The sequence below is a fragment of the Ustilago hordei genome (assembly GCF_900519145.1).
Source record: "Ustilago hordei strain Uho2 genome assembly, contig: UHO2_contig_06, whole genome shotgun sequence".
Classification (NCBI taxonomy): domain Eukaryota; kingdom Fungi; phylum Basidiomycota; class Ustilaginomycetes; order Ustilaginales; family Ustilaginaceae; genus Ustilago; species Ustilago hordei.
Genome location: NW_024545253.1, coordinates 804353 through 823412, shown reverse-complemented (window position 1 = coordinate 823412; position 19060 = coordinate 804353). Strand labels below are relative to the sequence as shown.

The 19060-nt window shown below is 54.6% G+C and overlaps 6 protein-coding genes across 6 annotated transcripts; 3 read left to right on the top strand and 3 right to left on the bottom strand.

Moving 5' to 3' along the window:
- Positions 1-488: 488 nt before the first annotated feature.
- On the top strand, positions 489-1769 carry UHO2_03716 (uncharacterized protein; the record flags this gene model as incomplete). Its single annotated transcript, XM_041554322.1, has 1 exon — positions 489-1769. The coding sequence occupies one exon, from the start codon at positions 489-491 to the stop codon at positions 1767-1769; it is 1281 nt and encodes a 426-aa protein (XP_041410256.1).
- A 108-nt stretch (positions 1770-1877) lies between these two features.
- On the bottom strand, positions 1878-6359 carry UHO2_03715 (uncharacterized protein; the record flags this gene model as incomplete). The annotated part of the gene is made up of 1 exon (XM_041554321.1): positions 1878-6359. The coding sequence occupies one exon, from the start codon at positions 6357-6359 to the stop codon at positions 1878-1880; it is 4482 nt and encodes a 1493-aa protein (XP_041410255.1).
- Positions 6360-7100: 741 nt separating this feature from the next.
- Positions 7101-13580, top strand: UHO2_03714 (uncharacterized protein; the record flags this gene model as incomplete). Its single annotated transcript, XM_041554320.1, has 1 exon — positions 7101-13580. The coding sequence occupies one exon, from the start codon at positions 7101-7103 to the stop codon at positions 13578-13580; it is 6480 nt and encodes a 2159-aa protein (XP_041410254.1).
- A 78-nt stretch (positions 13581-13658) lies between these two features.
- On the bottom strand, positions 13659-14885 carry UHO2_03713 (uncharacterized protein; the record flags this gene model as incomplete). The annotated part of the gene is made up of 1 exon (XM_041554319.1): positions 13659-14885. One exon carries the CDS (start codon positions 14883-14885, stop codon positions 13659-13661), a length of 1227 nt encoding a protein of 408 aa, XP_041410253.1.
- A 276-nt stretch (positions 14886-15161) lies between these two features.
- UHO2_03712 (uncharacterized protein) lies at positions 15162-15929 on the top strand (the record flags this gene model as incomplete). The annotated part of the gene is made up of 1 exon (XM_041554318.1): positions 15162-15929. The coding sequence occupies one exon, from the start codon at positions 15162-15164 to the stop codon at positions 15927-15929; it is 768 nt and encodes a 255-aa protein (XP_041410252.1).
- An 89-nt stretch (positions 15930-16018) lies between these two features.
- Positions 16019-18802, bottom strand: UHO2_03711 (uncharacterized protein; the record flags this gene model as incomplete). The annotated part of the gene is made up of 1 exon (XM_041554317.1): positions 16019-18802. One exon carries the CDS (start codon positions 18800-18802, stop codon positions 16019-16021), a length of 2784 nt encoding a protein of 927 aa, XP_041410251.1.
- Between the last annotated feature and the right edge of the window lie 258 nt (positions 18803-19060).

Genomic DNA, 19060 nt, shown 5'->3' with positions numbered 1-19060 from the left:
CTCAGCGTCGTCCTCCCAATGTCTCCTGCTGAAGGATGCTGGGTGGAAAGATTCGAGGGTATATGTTGATGCTGTTGGGCAAGGTCTGTGCTGTTTGTAGACGAAGAAAGGATATTTGGGATGGTGTCTCGGCTACTTGCTGTGTTGAAAGTTGGCGTGGAGGTTGAATTGCGCGATGCATCGACCGTGCGTCGGGGCCAAGTTTGTTAGGCCACATTTGACCACAACATATATTTCAAAAAAAAAATCGATCGATCGGAACCGAGTTAGCGTGACTAATACGATACGACCACATGGCTGTATTGCCGTTTTCTCGCTTCTCTTTCTGTGTTGCTGTTGAACTGCATTGCAGTAGCGAAAAAGTAATGCAGTCGGGACTGACAACCGACAACCGACGGTCAGACGAACCGAGTTTACTTGAGCCTTGCTTTCTTTCTTCTTGTCCAGCATCTTGTTCTACGCAATCTCTTCGAGAAGGCCCACCAGCCATGGCGACATCAACGACCGCGAGCAGCAGCAGCAGCAGCGTGGGTGCTTTCCGCTCGCTGTACATTCACACGCACGATGTTTCTCGATCCCTTAAACCGTCCGCTGATGGAGAGCTCGCTCACGCTGTTCACCAAACGCTACACTTCGCTCTCGATGGACACCCTGATGACTACACATCTCCATCGACCAACTCGGGTGCTGGATCGGGCTGCGACCCGCTAGCAACGATGCCTACCTCTACTTCTACCTCCTCTGCGAACGGCACCTCTGCCTCTGCTTCTTCCTCCTCATCATCGGCAAACATCAAGAAAGGATTCTTCCCGACCAACGACCCAGAACGACCCTACATCTCCTACCACTGGAATCCACGGTCCTCCACACTGGCCCTGCCCAACCCAGCAACTATCACCAGCCCCATCGCTGATCCATGTTCGCCCGACCACAGAAGCTCCTACGACATCACAGCCAAATTCTTCTTTCTCGACCCCTGCGACATCTCTTGCGAACTTGTAGATGATGCTCTCGCACGCCTCACTTCTACAACCGGCATCATCACGGTCGACACCCTAGTGCTGTCCTTCCCTACAATCGATCTCGATTCAAGACCACACAAACAAGTCTCGGCACAATCTGCAGATGGTGATGCTTCCACCGACAGCAACGAATCTCCATCTTGGGTGAAGCGAGTGGCAGATGTTTGGTCACACGTATCTCAGAACGCTCAAATATTCTCACTTGGACTTTCAGACATCTCTCCTTCCAATCTTGACCTTCTCCTGACGTCGTTCTCTCCACCTATACAACCTCCCTCGATGCCTCTTTTCTCACCTGCAATTCCTCTTTCCACCACGTCAAGTGAACCTTCAACAAGCACAACACAATCAGCACTAGCGCACTCTGACGTCCCACAATTTTCCGTTCCCTACCCCAACGCCGCACCCGGGTCAATGTGGAACCTCGAATATTCCCTCACCAGCAACGCGCGCAGACCACGCATCGTTTCGATAAACGTCAAACAAGATCCCTGTGCTTTCGACAGGGAATTCGATCAATACTGTGCAAAAATGGGAATTCAATTGGTAGCTCATAGTGACAGGAAGGATGTGTTGCCACAGAGGACTCTGCCAGGGTTGATGGACGAGTTCCAAGGAAAGTTGCCGATCAAAATGGAAGAAGGGAGGAAATTGAAGCCGAAATGGGCGTTGAAGTATACTACACTGATTAGAGACAGAGGTGTTTTGGCGGATAAAGGATACATTGTATATGTCGAGACCGAGTGAAACTCTCAAAGGGTACTATCTATGCAACGGAAAGCCTTCACACACAAACAAAAAAAAATCGCGCCAGGTGTGGGTGTTCTAATGCTTCAGCATTGAGTGTGATGAGGATCAGAGATCGTCTGTGCGTGCACGCTTGATTGGACTCTCGTTACCACTTCCAGCTTCCTTTCCAACAGCATTCTGCAGAGCTTCTGTCACAACGGACGGCTTCACTGCTGTCGCTGCTTCGCCCACGTGCCCTTGCTTAGTCGCCGTTTCGAGCTGTGAAGCAGCACATTTCCTTTCAGAAGCACTAGTACCATCTGTTGGCGTAGCAGGCCCTTCAATCTCCATCTGCTCTCCCGGCTGTTGTTGTTGCTCCTCAATCAGCCTGCAGATCGGATCGATCAACTGCACGTAGTCTTCCCTCACATAGGTGACCAGATACGGCGTCGCTCCGCTTCTGTCCCGCAAGACTTGGTCCAAAGTCGTCTCAGTCACCGCCGAATCGTTGTACTTGAACCATTTGCTGTTCTGTCCACCTCCACGCATGTTCAGGAAGTAGTGTCCGTGACTTGCCTCTCCACGATGCATAAACACGGCGACTAGGCGGTAAGCGTAGCGGCGCTCGTCGGCCCAGATAGATGCCATCTCAGCTTTGAGCGTTTCGATCTCATCCTTAGCCTGTTGCACTTGCTCATGCAATAGCTTGGCTTCGTCCCGAAGTAGAGTAGGAAGGCCTGGGTCGATGAGCGTTGAGAGCGCTGGAGGGAGGGCTTGATCCGAAACTGCAGGGATAGTGCTGTTGGCGGTAACGCTTGATTGGCTCTCAATCTGAGCACTCGCCCCAGTCTCTTCAGTCAAAGTGGCAGCCTGTTTGGCCTGTGATCTTGGCGAGAGAGGCACTGTGTCATTGGTGTTCTGAGCTTGGGCGCCCTCTGCCCGGATCTCGTTCAGCTGCGCAGCCATATCTGCCAGCGACGGCAATCTAGCCAGCTCCTCGACCGTGTTTGCCGCCTGGCTGAGCGTCTGTGTCAGATGGAAGTTGGCACCGTCCTTGCATGCGGCAAGTTTGGCACGCAACTCCTCGATCCTTCTTCGCTTTGCCTGGTAGTCCAGCCGTTTTGCGATGCGTGAGGCAGAATCGCCATCAGTGGGGTCCAGATCCATATATCTGTCGACGTACAGCGTCTCAGGCATCTCGAGATGTGCTTGCGACTTGAACGCCCGCATCGTCGCGCGGTCGTACTGCACGCGCTGCAGCTGTATCTGGAGCAAAGGCGGAGCAGACAGCAGTGTGACTGATCGACGCTGCACTGCACCCGAGGTCGCGACAAATGTGTCCGAGTCAAAGAAGCCGTCGAAACCATCGTAGATGTCACGTCCTTCTTCAAGCACATCAATAGGAAGGATCTTGAACACTTCGTGCTTAATGTGCGTGCTGGGCTGCTTGTTTGGCTGAGCTGGTCGAGTCAAAGAGTCGCCGGCACCAGCGCTGGACGAGTGACTGCTGTTGGGGGTAATGGTATCTGCTTCAATTTGTTGGCAGGTCTTGCCAAGAAACAAGCTCGTCAGCAGATCCTCGCGACCATCGCTCGACACTTTCGCCTCGTCGTTGCCGTCGATATCCATCCCGTGTTCATCGCTGGTTTTTGCCTTGCTGACAGCGAGCGCAACTTCGAGCTGAAACATGCAGTTGTCTAGGCATTCAGACACATCCTGCTGCGCGCCCAGCTGCATGAGCGAGTTGCGTCGAGCTGATGGCGGAATGACAGATGGCGTCAATTCAGCGGCAGCGGTAGACTTGCGAGTGGGTCGAGGCGGCAGAGGTGGAGCGGCTCCAGACGGAGGCGCAGCTGGGATAGGTGGTACAGCGGGCTGAGTTTCAGCAGGCTCGTCTGGAGTCGTGTCCATCAAGTCGTTGTCAGCTGTTGCTTCTGCAGCAGGACCAGACGAAGAGAGATCTTCGGAGCCTTCGATCGGAGCGGGATCCGATAAAAAGACCGCATTTTGCTGAACTGCGTTCTGTTCGCTAGCGCCTCTGCCTCCAAGCGCTTGTTCGGGTATGGCGTTCATCTCAGTTTCCAGCTCCTCGGCACGAGAAGAGACCAATGCCAAGTAGGCGAGCTCTCTTTCGGGACGGACAGACAACGCATTGGCGTGAATGAGATGGTGGAAGAGTTGTGCCAGTTGAGCGACGAACCTCTGGCTCCGTTGCAGTTCGCGCAGAGTAATGCGTTGACCACCGACCCTGCGCTCGGCGTCGCTCTGAAGCTGGCTTTCAACGCTCGGACTGGGCTGGACGGTGGCTGCGGCCTGTAGGACCCGGGTGCGAATCTCAGTGATGGAGAAGAAGTACTGGAGAACTGAGTTGAGATAGCACGTATTGCCAATGTTGTCGATACCAGCCGGAACATCAGCAGAGGGAAGCTGCTGCCAGCCCTCTCCGGTCGACGCGTCCTTCTCGCCCGTGCGCAGGAAATGTCGGAGGTACTCGCTCTTACGGCTTTCAGCAATGGCGCGGAGAGCGTATTGCAGCACATCGCGACGAGCAGGAGCATCAGCAACGTAGAGGTCAAAGACAGCCAGTATGGTAGCGTCATCCAGTTCCGGATTAGCATCGAGCATTGTATAGGCCTGATCGACATCCATGTCGACTCCCTCTTCTAACGTGCGGGCGAGAAGCTTGGGCTGACCAAGATGAGCGGTGATGAGCTTGAGCGCATCCTTGACGGCAGCATGCTCGGATGCATCGCCGTTGATCAGCACCTCGCGAGCACGAGCTTTGTAGTTCTCGGCGATCAGGTCGTGAGGAATGCTCTCACGTTCCACGTCCGGACCCAAATGGGTGGCAGATAGATGTAGACGTTCATACGCCTTGTCCACGTCCTGAAGAGCGTATTTACCCTGGCTTCGTTCGTAAGCAATCAGCTCCTCGAGCACGCGTGATGTGCGCCGTTGAGTCGAGTACACCTCGACGAGGCAAGCGAAAAGCTCACTGGCTCGATCCGGGCTCGCTTCAAGGTTGAAGAGGTAGCTGAACTTGACCAGCTCATCTCGGGTGGTACTGGATGCTCCGAGCGTGGAGAACGCTTCGAGCATTGTGGGAGAGAGGTCGCTGCGATAGGATGTGTCGAGGTATTGCTGGCGTACGCCAATCATTTGGATGACTGATTCAGATGCGTTAGTGACGAGCACTTTTGTGGGCACCTGCGGCTCTGCTGCAGTAGGGATGGAGGAGGCAGTCTTGGACCTGCGCAATTGATCAAGATGAAATGACAGCCAAGCACTGAGCTCTATCCAAGCACGAACGTGACGTTGAATGATAATGTGTGGGCTCGAGCCAGAGGTCGAAGAGACCTCAGATGCTTGTGAGACTGAGGTTCCGTCTGCCGACTTTTCTGAGGACAAAGGCGGCATGATGGCATTACGACCGTCACCCATCTGGAACACCGTCCAACCGAGATCGTGAAAGATCTGACGCGAGTGTTGATCCCACCCAAGCTTCCGAGAGATGGATTTGCTGGTGGTTGGCGCAGGGCGCCTTTCTCCATGGACAAAGTTGCCGATAACCCTGATCAGCACGTGAAGAGCGCCAACGAAATTTTGGGCACCTGTGTGACCGGGAGGAGGATTGCTTTCGCGGTTCTCCTTGAAACGTGTGAGCAGATCTCGATCGAGGACAGAGACAATGCTATCTGGAGGGCTCGAGATAAGTGTCTTGCCCGTAACGCAGCATCTGTGCACGTTGAAGTCCTCGAGCACAGGGGTGGGCGTCTCAGGGGCGTCTGCGTTCCAGCGCTCCAACAGCTGGACGGGACTGCGCTGCTCGTCGACTGGAATGACATTCGGAACGGTCTCATACATGGGGATGGAGCTGGGCACCAGACTGCATGTATCGTACAGATGGGTCGCATCTCGTAATGGAAGGTCGAGAGGTGGACTGCGGTGCATCTGTTGTTCGTCAAGGATGAGTCTCCACTCAAGGGTCTCGGCGACGAACAGGGCTTCGGGGTGCGGCTTGCATAATTGTATCTCAGCGAGCGAGGGGGCAGGGACGCCTTCAGAGCCTGAGGTCGGCGTCGCAGAGGGAGCGACAGAAGCTTCGGATGAGGGAATGGGAGTGGGAGTACTTGCAGCGGTCTGAGCATTGCTACCCGGTGGAGAGTCGTTGGGCACAAGGTTGATTCTGCGCAGAGACAATTGTGGATTGAAGACCAGACCAGATTCGAGCAATGCTGTCGGTAGCAGAAAATGTCGGGCCTCGTTAGGAATGCCAAAGCCGCCTGCCGACTGCGACGTGACGAAGTAATCTGGTGGGGGCGAACTAGGAGGCTTTAATGTGTCGGGAGGCTGTGCTGTGGATGCGTTGGCGTTCGTTTTTGATCGCGTTGCGGGACGAGGGGAAAGCTCAACTGGTGGCATGGGCGCCTGCGAGCCAAAGACTCTCTTGTGATCATTCTCATCGATGGTGATATCAACCGGCTCGTTCTCGTCAGCATCGAAGGTAGCCGCGTTGCCGCTGGTGTGGTGCTGTGCTGCTGATTCGGTAGGCTGGGTAACATTGTCGACGATGGTGATAGGGTCAAACTCGCTGCGTTGGAGACCCATGATGCCGATGTGGCCAGCTTCGTTCAGAGATGCATCCAGGTACCGAAGGTGATCTTTGACTTACTTCTCGTGGGTGTACGGAGCCGTGAAGGAGACGGGTTTCGTGCCAGCGTCGCGGTCGACTTGACTCGCTACCAGGGAGGTGGAGCGGGTGAAATCGAGCTCGAGAAGAGAGTGAGCTCTGCGATCTACGCAATAGCCTGATGCTGAGAGATGGTGGCCGTTCAAGAAGATATGGGCGGTAAAGAAGGATTAAAATCTGTTCCAGACGGCCTGTCTGAGCACGTGTCGGAAGCGCCCTTACGGACCCTTTGATTCTCTCGCACGAATCCTCACTACCTTTTGTTCGTTATCACCCTTTGATCACCATCGCCTCCCTTTGATCACTATCGCTTCCCTTTGTATTTATGTCAGAACACAGCCAGACATGTAAGGTATATATAGAGGCGATTCGCAACCCCCCCCCCCCCTTCACGTCTTAATTCCCTTCTAACGTACTTGAAGGCCCTAGGAAACAGTGCCGAGGCAAAATTGAGTTGCTTGGCTGACAGGTGGAGGCCAGTGCATTTTGTAGATCGGGTCGAACGAACCCGAAGCTCAGCCCGATTTCGCTTGATCTCAACACGTTCCCTTTTACGGTCATTGGCTTGCTAGCAACCCATTCATCCTTCACACCTCTGCCAAAGCCGTATCCCCTTTCTATATCAGACCGGTCGGGTAGGATAGGACTAGAGCGCCAGGATGTCTTCTTCGTCCGACTCGCAGGCGCAATACAGCGAGGCCCTGCAGCTCGATGAGCTACGTCTTCAAGCTGCAACATCGTCAGATCAGGGCGAAGTCTTCGTCATCGAATGGCTGTCCAAAGCTGAGCAAGCGCTCACAAAGGCGGACGTCGACACCATCAAATCCTCCCAATCCGCCTTCGAAGCTGCCGTTCTCAAGCTAGCTTGCCCTACAGTCGCCTTTGGAAAGAACGAAGATGGTTCCATCACTGTCGCACCCGACACCGCCGTCCCTCGACCTGGTCGACCCACCCGACGTCTTCTCGCTCGCTGCGTGCTCCTGATTTTTCGACGCATTGACTCACGATCGCTCTTCGACCTCTTGCAAAACCTCGGTCGAGTAGCCGGTGAAGATGCCAAAGGCAAGACAGCAGAACGGGAGATGCGCGTCGCGGCTCTCTACATCCTCGGCGAAGTCTTTGGCTCGCTCGGCCAGCAGATCATGTCACTCTTCAACGATATTATTAACCTCACGCAGAAAGTGCTCAAGCAAGCGAGTCATCCCGTCATACTCCGCTACCATGCACTCCTCGCACTGCACAAGACACTCAACGTCGCAGGCAAGAGCTTGGGCGATCAGGTCGGCAAAGATCTCATCAAATCGCTTCGACAGGGTCTTTCGGACCGCGCAGGTGCTGTAGTACGTGGATGTGCTGACTGCATACTCGCTATCGCTCAACGTGCTCAGCTCATCACAACCCGCAACGAGGTCGAAAATCTCGTCTCAACCGCACTCAAAGCCATCGAGACTGCCGATTTCGTCACAAAACGTGCTCTCAGCCGCGCAATCGCGGGCCTACTGGCATCTACACAAGTCGAGCAAGCTCCACCAGCACCTGCGCCATCGAAGAAGACATCCAAGAAGAAGAAGGAGGGCGCTGCCGGCGCAGACGACGACTCGGATGACGATGATGCTGTGGTCTCGGCTGCCGCAGCCGCAGCCAGCGCTCCTCGCGCCATGATGACTCCCGTTGGCATGCTCGATCAGCTTTCTTTGCCTTTCTTGCGCGGTTCAGCCAACCGCAAGACGCGAGCGGCGCTTCTCGATGTCTACGCAACGCTGTTCGAGACGCTTGGGTCCGCCTGGGTCAACACCAACTACGCCATCATCCTCAAACATCTCATCGATGATCTCCCTAACCACTCTAGGGGTTCGTCCCTTACTCGCGCTGACGTTCTCATAGTCCGTATCGGTGTCTCCGTCATCCTACGGAAACTCATCGGCGAGCACATGCTCGGGGAGCAGGCCCAAGTTCTTGCCATTCAAGAGATCTCCGTCGACTACCTCAAAAAGTGGCCCGCCGTTATGCCCGAACAGCAGCCGCCATCTAAGACGACCTTGACCTTGGCACTCGCTGAGATCTCCGGCTTGCTTGTGCAGCTCGGCAGTGTTCCCCCGCAGGTACTCGATGCAGCTTATGATCCGCTCATTCGCTGCCTCGCACATCCAAGCCACTCGGTGCAGATTCAAGCATCTTGGTGCCTCAAGACCCTGTGTCAGGTATCACCGGTCCATCTCTCGCCGACGCTTGCTTCCGTGCTCGAACTGCTGAACCGTGACCTTACCACTTTGGCCAACGGCGGCGGCTCTGTTGGTATCGGTCAGCTTTCCAAACGTACCAACGGACATGCGAAAGGTCTCGCCGCCCTCATCAGTGTCATTCCACAGCGACCTCTGTACACTTCGTTCGCCATCAGTTCCAAAGTTCTGTCGCTGGCCATTCAGCTGCTCAAGAACAGCGGCAACCACGATCTCAGCGTATCTGCTGTCGAGATCTCCGTCGCCTGGACGTTGGTGGGCTCGCTCATGTCGCTCGGTCCCAACTTTATCCGTCTCCATCTTCCTCAGCTCTTGATTCTGTGGCGCAACTCACTGCCCAAGCCAACGTCGAAGGATACTGCACCCGGTCCTTCGATTCGCTCCGATACCGAATGGAGCTTCCTCCTTCACGTCCGTGAATGCACGCTCACCTCGATCCTCGCCTTCCTGCTGCACAATGGATCGACGCTGGTCACGCTTGACACGGCTCGTCGCATTGTAGCGCTTCTCAGCAACTCGCTCGCTTTTGTCGATGGCTTCGCTGCCCAAAACTCGCATCTTTTGCAGGAGCAAACCCCTGGCAGCGACCGCAGCACGCTCTCGTTGCTGGACCGCGAATTCCTACTTCGACGTCGCTTGTTCCAGTGCTTGACCGTGCTCGCCCATAACCCAGCAATGGAGCCCATGCAAGCTGGTCTCATCAAAACCGCCATCCAAGCATTTGCAGATCCAGACCGATACATCGGCAGCTCCGCCCAGGCGGCAATTGCTGCTAGTGCGGGCAACTTCACCAGCGTGTGGGAGATGGCAGACGGCTACGCGTTCGGTGTCACCAGCCTGCAGCGTGATGCTGAATGCTTTGTGTCCGATCCTGTCGATGCCTTGCGCGCCTGCAGCGCCACTACCCGCGCCGACCTGCTCAATCGCGACTTCGTCGAGACGCAGCTCGACGCTTTGCAGAGACGCCCCGTTCTCGGTGCCGCAGAGCACGACGAGCTGTTCATCTACTCAACTGCGCGCACTTCGTCATCTGTCCCGTCGTCGCAGGATGCGTCTCACTTAGGTGCCTCAGCAGAGCCGCGCGAGTCAGCTGCCTTATCTCCACCTGGTGCCACGGGAGTAGTGGATGCTGCCATTCAGCTCTTTACTGCATTACTACCTTACCAAGAGCGTGATATTCAGGTAGCTGCTATCGAAGCAATGTTGGCTCACACCAAGAGCACGAAGCTTGACAAAAACCCTGGTCGAAAGCAGGCGATCCAGACCAACGTTGCTGTCGCCATCCTTGGGGCCCTCAGAGTTGCAACTCAGGGCGGCACGGGCGCGAACGGGAAGCGCCCTAGTGGGTTCAACAACGATCGTCTCAGCTCGGCCATCAAGGATCTCTTGCAGGATGCTCTGCTTCAAGCCGATCCTGCACTGCGTGCTGCTGCCAGCGAAGCCTACGGAAAGCTTGCGGCTGTGGCGGGATCCCAGGCTCTTTCTAGTCAGGTGCAGTTCCTGGTCGACCAGATCGTCGGCAATCGCGACCCTGATGCCCGCGCTGGATGCGCGCTTGCTTTCGGTTCAGTCTACAAGGAGGTTGGTGGCCTCGCGGCCGGACCTTTGACCAAGACGATTGTCAACGTGCTCATGTCGTTGTCTAGCGACCCGCATCCGACCGTTCACTACAACGCCCTCGCAGCTCTTCGCGTCGTGGTCGACTCGGCCAGCTTGAGCTACAGCCCATATGTGGCTAGCACGCTCGGCATGCTCGTCAAGCTGTACATGCTCGACACGCATGAGCCTGAAGGTGGCAGCGCTGGCTCTGTCAACCTGCGCGCTGATCTGCCCGCACATCAAGCGGTCTGCAGAGTGGTCAACGCTCTGATCGGTGTGCTGGGTCCAGACCTGCAAGAGTCGGCACGCGTGCGAAGCTTGATTCACTGCCTGCTCTCCGAATTCTCGAGAGAGACGGATCCTGGGGTGGTAGTCGAGTCCACCAAGGCGTTGCAACACTTCGGTCTCTTTGCTGCGCAGTTCGTCGATGTTGCTGCATGGATCGAGCAGCTGCGTCGACAGCTGGCAGGCAAGCAGCGCACTCTCAAGCTTGCAGCAACGACTGCTTTCTACCAGCTCGTGCAGCGCGAGGCGCTGGCTATGAGCAGGATCGGTGGTGACCAGCTCGTTGAAGAGTTCTTTGCGCAGCTCGATGAGGATCCCAAGCTGGACGGTGCACGGGAGGTTATCCTCAGCTGGTTGCAGAAGACGGCAGACCTGGCGCCAAGCGGATGGATTGATCTGTGCCAGCGCATCATGTCGGCCGCTCCCTATCGTCAGAACCCGGCAGATGCTGCGGCCAAAGGCAAGGAGTTGCCTAGCCTGGCGACCATGCTGCAGGATGAGGAGGCCGCTGCAATTGACCTCGGCAACGATACGAACACGGTTAAGCTCAATGCTACCGGTGGCAGTAGATGGCGCACCCAGCTGTTTGCTTTGCGATGCTTGCACCAGGTATTCGTTACGGTTCGACAGGCAGGCAAGCTCGAGCACTTCAGCACGCCTCCTGGTGCTGGAGAGAAGGGTCAGGCATCGCCTCAACGACGATTGCTGATGAGCAACCGTGTTGTGGACTTGATCCGTATGGCGTTCACTGCCAGCACTTCGGCCAACATTGAGATCCGTCTCGAAGGCCTTGTGGTGCTGCGGGACGTTATCGAGTCGTTCAAGCTCGCGCGCGATCCTGACTTCGACGAAGCTTTGCTTCTCGAACAGCACCAAGCTCCAATCGCAGCCGCTTTGACGCCAGCCTTCTTGGCAGACTCGACACCAGAAGTACTCGCTGCAGCCGTGCAGGTGTGCGCTGTCTTTGTGTCCTCAGGCGTGGTCAAGGAGGTCAGCCGGATGGGCCGCATTCTCAAGCAGCTTGTTTCTGCCCTTGACAGCTGTATGCAACCCACCATGACTCAGCTCGGCGATGTCAAGGACTTATCGCAGAACGCCAACGCCATGCTCAAAATTGCTGTGTTCACTGCCTGGGCCGAGCTGCAAACCGCGAGCGCGACGCAGAGCTATCTGGTGGATGTCGTGAAGCCGCATGTGGCACGCATCGTTCCGTACTGGATCGCATGCTTGCGTGAGTACGCTAAGATCCGATCAGACCCTGAAATGGATGCTGGCGGAGCACCTGGTGGGCCTGGTCCATCGATCAACGCTAGTCTCGACTCTCAGTACGCAGGTCTGGCACGTGAAGTCGTGCTGCCGTATCACGAGCGATCTTGGCACACCATCCTGCAGGCGGTGACGGGTCTGCTGCATGACAACGATGCCCGAGCTCTGGCTGCCATGGATGGAGAGACCAATCCTGCTGCAGCTGGTAGCAACACTGCAGCGGCACCGCCAAAAGCCCGCAGCGAACCCTGCCTCTTCTTCTTCGTGCTCTACGGTCTGGCATTCGAAGCGTTGGCGACACGGTCATCGAACAGTGTTGAGTCGGTGCAAGAAGGCAAGGTGATGCGCATTTCGCTTCGAGCCATGACTGCGCTTAGCAAGCCGCAAGTTGCAGGCAGTGCGTTGCTGCAAGACACGCTCTTCTCTGAGCTTTGCAACCTTTGGTACCGTTTGGTGATGACCGAGCCGCCTGCAGTTCAGATCTCGGTGCTCGAGACCATCGGTGGTATGGCTGCATCCTATGGTAAATTGCTGCTGTCCGGTGACGACGAAGCAACCGCTGAAGCTGGAAAATTGCCGAATGAGGCCAAACTCAGTCAATGTCTGCGGGTGGTCGTCTGTGTACTGCAAAACGTGCGCACAAGTCGAGGCTCGGTGGACGAAAAGACAGCGCTGCTGCGTGTCGCTTACTCTGCCTATATTGGCATCGTTGGGTTGTATCCCAAGGCGGTGCAGGAGGACCTCTTTGCGGTGGGCTTCTACACATATGCCGAGACGCTGAAAGATGAGACATTGGAACAGGACCTTGTGGCACCTTCATTGAGCTCGCTCAAAGATCTTTGCGAGCGTTCGGCAAAGTCGGTCAAGCCCAACAGCGATGTGCTACAGCGTGCGATTCACGGGTTGCTCTCTCAGGCGTTGCAGCATGTTGATGATCTCCGCACGCGCGCCGGTCGAATTGCGCTCAACAAGACCAAGAACAGCTTGCTCGCCGTGGTGGTCGTCCTTACCTCGATCCCGATCAACATCAAGGTAAGCCAGGCGGTAGCGGAACACGCTTGCTACTTGATCGTGCAGAAGCTGCTGACGTTTGAGGAAGAGGTGGAGCAGTGGAAGCAGACAGCAACTAGCAAAGGCGCAGAGCCTCAACAGTTGGGTGAAGGGGTGGAAGAGATCGGTTTGACAGCAGTCAATTGCGCGAGGACGGTGGTACTTGCTTCTTCACGTGGCAATGCTTCGTTGCTTTATTGCGTCGGACAACTCTTGCCGGGTCTGATCGAGTTCGTTTGTCGTGCTGGACCTTTAGTTGCTACCAGTCCTGCGAATGCACGTGGAGGTGCAACACCGCTCACAGCACTTCGTGGAGCATTGGATGACGTGATCAAGACTATGGCTGGTCTTATTTCTACTCTTCCCAGTGAAGGAGAGTTCCGCGCTAAAGCTCTTACGATCATCTTACCTACTCTTTTGGTTCTGCTCTCGCCTTCACCTGCCGCAGCCACGGAATTGCACACTTTCACAGTACGTCAGCTGATCACTTTGGCTGGTCAACACGCTGCTGCGTTCAAGGAAGCAACTGCGGCGCTGGACGTCGAGAGCAAGGCGCTGTTGGAGAACGCGATTAGAGCTCAGCTTGGTCAGGCGGCCGGTGCGGGCTCGGCAGTTGCCAGTGCAGGCCGAGTCGCGCATGGACAAACAGCTGCGAAACAAGAGAAAAGTTCAATTGCTCTCAAGTCATTCGGTAGCTAGACGCAGTCATAGATTGTAGGTAACGGATTTCAATGACTAGAATTACATGCTTCACTTTCCTGCTTTGTCTGTGTGCTTTCAGAAGAGCTTGAAGTTGGCCATCTGATCTTGCTCTGCTGCTGCCTCTTCTGATGGCTTTTGCTCGTCTTGTTGAGCTTGACTCACCTCCTCTGTTGTCGTAGCTGCCGGAGCTTCTTTTTCGTCACCCTTTTGCTCCTTTTTCTCCTCTGCGCCTTCCACTGTTGTTGCAGGAGCTGATTTACCAACCAGACTAGCGCCAACTCTTCCCTCCCCACTTCGCTTTCCCTCCTCGTGCTCTTTCGCCTTTCCCTCATTCGCCACCAATGCAACACTTTGCAGATTCATCTTCCTGTAGCGTTCATAATTTCTTACGACACTAATCGCTGCTGAGTTTTTGACTACTTCCACGACAATCCACAAATCCGGATTGCTCAGGTTTGCATTGTGAATCCTCTCCCCTTCTGCACCAGTAGGAATGTTGCTTGCGACGATCTGAATCACGTCATTTCGTTTCAACTTGCTGTGCGATCGGATACGAGGGTCGATTTTGAACGATTTTGCCTCTTCTGCGTTTGTGCTGAAGAAGTGAGGGAGAATGGTGCGTGCTAGGGTGGTAAGATCTTCTGCATTTGCGGAGCAAGTCTGTGTGACGGGTGTCAAACGTTGGACGAATCGAGATCCAGGTTCGCCCGAGACTTCGACATCAGAGAGGATGGTGTAGATCAAAAGGTAAGGGTCGAATGGAGGAGAGATGGAGATGAAGAGGAAACATTCCGTGTCTGTTTCGATGTTCTTAAACCTCATCGAATTCGTGGAGGGACGTCGGCGTTCGGAAGATTTGATGTCTTTAAGCTCGGCTGCTATTTGCGCTGCGATATCGTCCTCTTGCTTTTCCTTCCCTTTGATCTCTACTGTGGCAACGACAGGCTCTCGAGGTTGCTCGGTGGGTTGTGGAACAGATCCGTTTCGTAAAGCGTCCATATCTTGCTCCTCCCCGCCATTCTCCTCCACCTTGCTCGAACCCGCATTGTTTGTTTCCGGCAACGGCTCGGGCTTAACTTCAGGATACAGCCTATCGGCCACCTCATTCAACAGATCGATGAGCTGCAGTGCTGCTTTTCGCTCTTTTCCTTGAACGCAAGTGACAAAGATCCCTGGACCCGAAATGTTGCGTGCTGAAAGACGATAGACTTGATTGTAGGCCGGTTTGGAGCGTTTAAAGGTGGAGTTGTTGGGTGCGTCTCGGTTGAAGCCAGGACCTGAGCGTTTGCGTTTTGACGGCATGGTGTGCGCCTCCTTTTTGGAGTGATATGTTGATTTGGTGTGGAAGAGTGAGGAGCGTTTGGAGGGAGTGAGGAAGAGGGTTTGGAAGAAAGTCAAGCAAAAATGTTGATACGTTTTGCCGGAAGTCGGGATTCGGCTTCTGCGCTTTTTTGGCCGAGTGGAGGAGAAGAAGGACCCTTTCAGAACGATACTCGCACTCCTTCTTGACATTGGCTTCTGACTTCGTCCTTACATTCATCAGCAGAGCTCGAAAGGGAGATTGGGAAAGGAGTCAAGATGGATCTGAATCAGCAAAGAGACGATCCACATGGGGTACAAAGGCTATTGGAGATCTTACGTCGGCAACAAGACTCCTCTTCCTCCTCCACCGTGGCTTCTAACCCTTTAGCGGCTGTACCGCCTTTAAGCGCAGCCACAGCTTCATCCTATACCCCTGCCAACCCTTTCGCCTCCACCACCGAACCATCTGCAGCGCAGGATTCAGAAGTAGCAAAACGCCGCCGGCTCTACAACAATCCCTCGTCCAAATACTTCATCGCTGCGCCGGGGGAAGACCGATTGGATCCCTACTCGTTCAACCCTTTCTCCCCCGCCGCACCGCTCCTTTCTCAACCACCACCATCGCCTCCAAAACCAGCACCGAAAGCAGCACCCTCGACAAAGGACCTGTCGACACTCAGCTTCTCAGAATCCCTACCTATCCTATCAACCCTCGCCAAGGACAAAAGCTTACTTGGTCGGCTCAAAACTCTCCGAACACAGCAGCACGACCTCGAGAAAAGGTTGGTGAAAGAGTACAAGCAATTCTCAGCCACTGCGGACAAACAGTATCCAAACCCCAAGGTGAGGGCGGCTGAGGATGAGAAGAGGAAAAAACAAATGCTGAAGCAATGGGATGAATGCGTGAAGAAACAGCAGGAGGAATTGGAGCGAGCTGGTGTGCCGACCTTTAGAAAAACGGGGGAGAAGAGGGATGTGGAGAAGCAGAAGAAAGTTCTGCGTGTGCTGGTGGAGATGTTGGATGATGACGAAGGTGGTTCATAGGCTTGCAATTCATACTTAGACACATGAGAGATCGATGTTTTTGTGTAATTGATTGCATTTTAGATTGTGAAAAAGAGATGGGGATGTGTCTACTTGGAAGCTTCATCAGCAATCGCAACATGCAACACCTCTTCGCTAGTCCTGAGAATGCTTTGTGGGGTATTGAGCGAGCTCATCAGATAAATGACGTTTCCTAGCGGTCTAGCGTGAATGTTGTACGGAAGCTTCCCCTCCTCCTCCTTCTGCGTCGGTACACTTGGATGACCTTGCTCGGCACTTTCTCCGAATCTTAGCTTCTTCAACAGATCAACGCTTGCAGTTGACGTATAGCCTCCCTTCCCGCTCATATCCTTCAATGCTACCTTCAAAACACACCCGATCGCCATAGCATGGTGTACATTCTCCAACTCGGTCAACTTTTCCACCGCTGATTTGGACCAGAACGACCAAACATGGCTCTCCTTTTGCAACTTCCATTCCGATTGTGATTGCTTCCATCCAGTGCTGGACTTAAGTTCTTCAATAGCACGCAAAGTTTCGACCGCAACAGCACATCCGATTGGGTGAGCGGTGTACGAGTGGCCGTGGAGTAAAGCGTCTACCTTGCTGTCACTTTTGTTGAATGTGTCGAAGATGCAACTCGACGCCAGCGTGACCGACATCGGGACCATTCCACCCGTGAGGATTTTGGCCAAGACGGAGATGTCAGGGGTCACACCGAGAACGGATGCTGGTGTGCAGAGCCCAAGACGGTAAAGCCCAGAGAAAACTTCATCGAAGATCACTGGAATGCCATTCCAATCACCCTCCCGGACCTTGGGGGTCGTGGGGGTTGGTGCGGTAAGTGGAGCATCGGTTAGAGAAAACAGGTCGGCGGAAGCGCGACAAGTATCGATAAGAACACGTTGAAAGAGAGGATCGACAAAGATCATCCCTCCCGCGCCCATGACGAGAGGCTCGAGGACGAGAGCTCCGAACTTGCGTTGTTGTTCAACGGTCAGGTTGCGGAGTTGATCGCGGACCGAGTTGCGATAGAATTCAACGAGAGGATCGTTGGAATTGAGTCTTGATTCGACATTGTATACTTCTTGCATTGATTTGTAGCTGCGTTGGAACACCACCTCACCTTGACCCGATGAGAGGGTCGATGGGAGGTGTCTGCTCCTCATCCTCTCCCTTAGATCCTTATCCGGAACACTAAGAGAAATGCAGACGTCTCCTTTAGCACGCATCTCCACCACTGGCGGGTCAAACCAATGCCCTCTCCCTCTATACCAGTGAACGGCCTCGCTGTAGACACTTGGCTCGCAAGCATCCATAGCACCAATCGTATCGCCGTGATAACTGCCTTTCAAACCTAGAACTTCCCATTCTTGCTTTGGTCTTCCTCCGCGATAACCGGCTTGTTGACCAGGAGTGGCTTTCGAAGCGGCCTTTGCGGAAGAAGGAGGGGAAGAATAGCGAAGAATCGAGGACTGAAGGGCCATTTTGAGTGCTACTTCCATACCCGTGCTTCCGTCGTCTGAGAAGAAAACCCTATCTGCCCAACCGTAGCCCGGGTTGGAGGAAAGTGAGGGGGGAGTGGAAGGAGAGGATTGTTTGCCCGTGAGAAACTCAGCGAGATGGAGTGCAGGTTCGTGTGTACCGTTGGGGAAAAGCACATGGCCGTAGCGACCTGCTGCGGAGGCTGCGGCAGAGACAAGACGCTGAGGAGCGTGACCGAGACATTGGGTCCACCATGATGCAGAGCCATCATACACCGGTTGCAATAGGGAGTTCGCCTTGACTGTATCAGCTACTGCAGAGGGGGGAGAGCATTGATCGAGCATCGAAAAGAAATCTCCATAAGCGCTGTCTATCACGTTGACCTCTGCGTTCGCTCGAGTAAGTTGATGCTGCGTGAAAGGCCACCAGCAAGTGTCTCGTGTTCTCTGAGCCATCGTCCCCAACTTTTCAATTCGGTCTTGATGCTGTTGACGGAGGTAAGAGACCACTTTGTACACTCCTCCCTTGTTCTCCTCGGCACCGGTGGACTGCGGGTTACCGGAGACGAGACCCTGATAGAACCTCCTCATAGCCTCTCTGTCCGCTGCAGTATCAACATTCTTCGTTGGTGGAGGACCGTACAACTCCGCACCATTGGGTCCACCCAGGCCGAATACGGGAATGTTGTGCTCTTCAGCAAAGAACTTGCTCAAATACTCCACATTTCCGTACCTGTGCGAAGGGAACAGTAGTACCGCTTCCACATCGTACCCTGCCACAAGCAACGACTCAAATGCAGAGCGGGTTGTGCTAATCCCGCCCAGCTCAGAGGACCCGATAAGGATCGAAGGTAAGCGCAAAGGTCGAAGAAGATGGGATTGAGACAAACCCGATGGACCAGGGGAATGAACTCCTCCTGCAGTCTCAACATATGCTACTGCCCTCTGACCTTCGGAGAGGGAGGCTGCGTGGTGGATCCACTTTCCGACATCACGGACGAACTCTTCATCGCTTGGTGGAGCCGGTTCTTGGCCTACTTCTCGCTCTGCAAGTTTGGCGCGGCGTTCGAGCTGGACAGCGAGATGAGGGGAGACAGGTTCGGAGAATCGGTAGAGGGTTTTGTATTGTGTGCCAGGAGCGTAGCGAGAGACATGGGCATCGTCAGAGCCGGTGAGTGCGCCCGTGGAGACTGGTTTGAGGTAGTATAATTTCTCGCCCAAGCCTTGGGCTGAGGCAGAGAGAACATCACTGGGTGGAGAAGAGGAGTCAGAGGAGAGAGGTAGGGCAGCAGAGGCGAGTGAGAGAGCAGTGGTGAAGATCGTCTTGCCCACATCTGTGTTTGCTCCAAAGACTTGGTGGATGCGGAGGTGGGGGTAGAGATGCGACATTGTTGCGACGTGCACCTTCTAACGAGGGGGTTGGATGAGGCGGTGGTGATGCTATGTAGGGATGATGTTGGACCAGCGGTGACGGCTCACACTTGCAAGACAAGCTCAGATGGTGGTAGCCAGAGATGGCGAGGTTTAGTGGTAGTGATGATGATGGTGGTACAAAGAGTAGGAAGCAAGCTTACTCGATCCTTCCCCAACGATCAAGAAGATGCTCGTCAGCAGCATCCTCTCATCCTCTGACCGGCTCACAAAGAC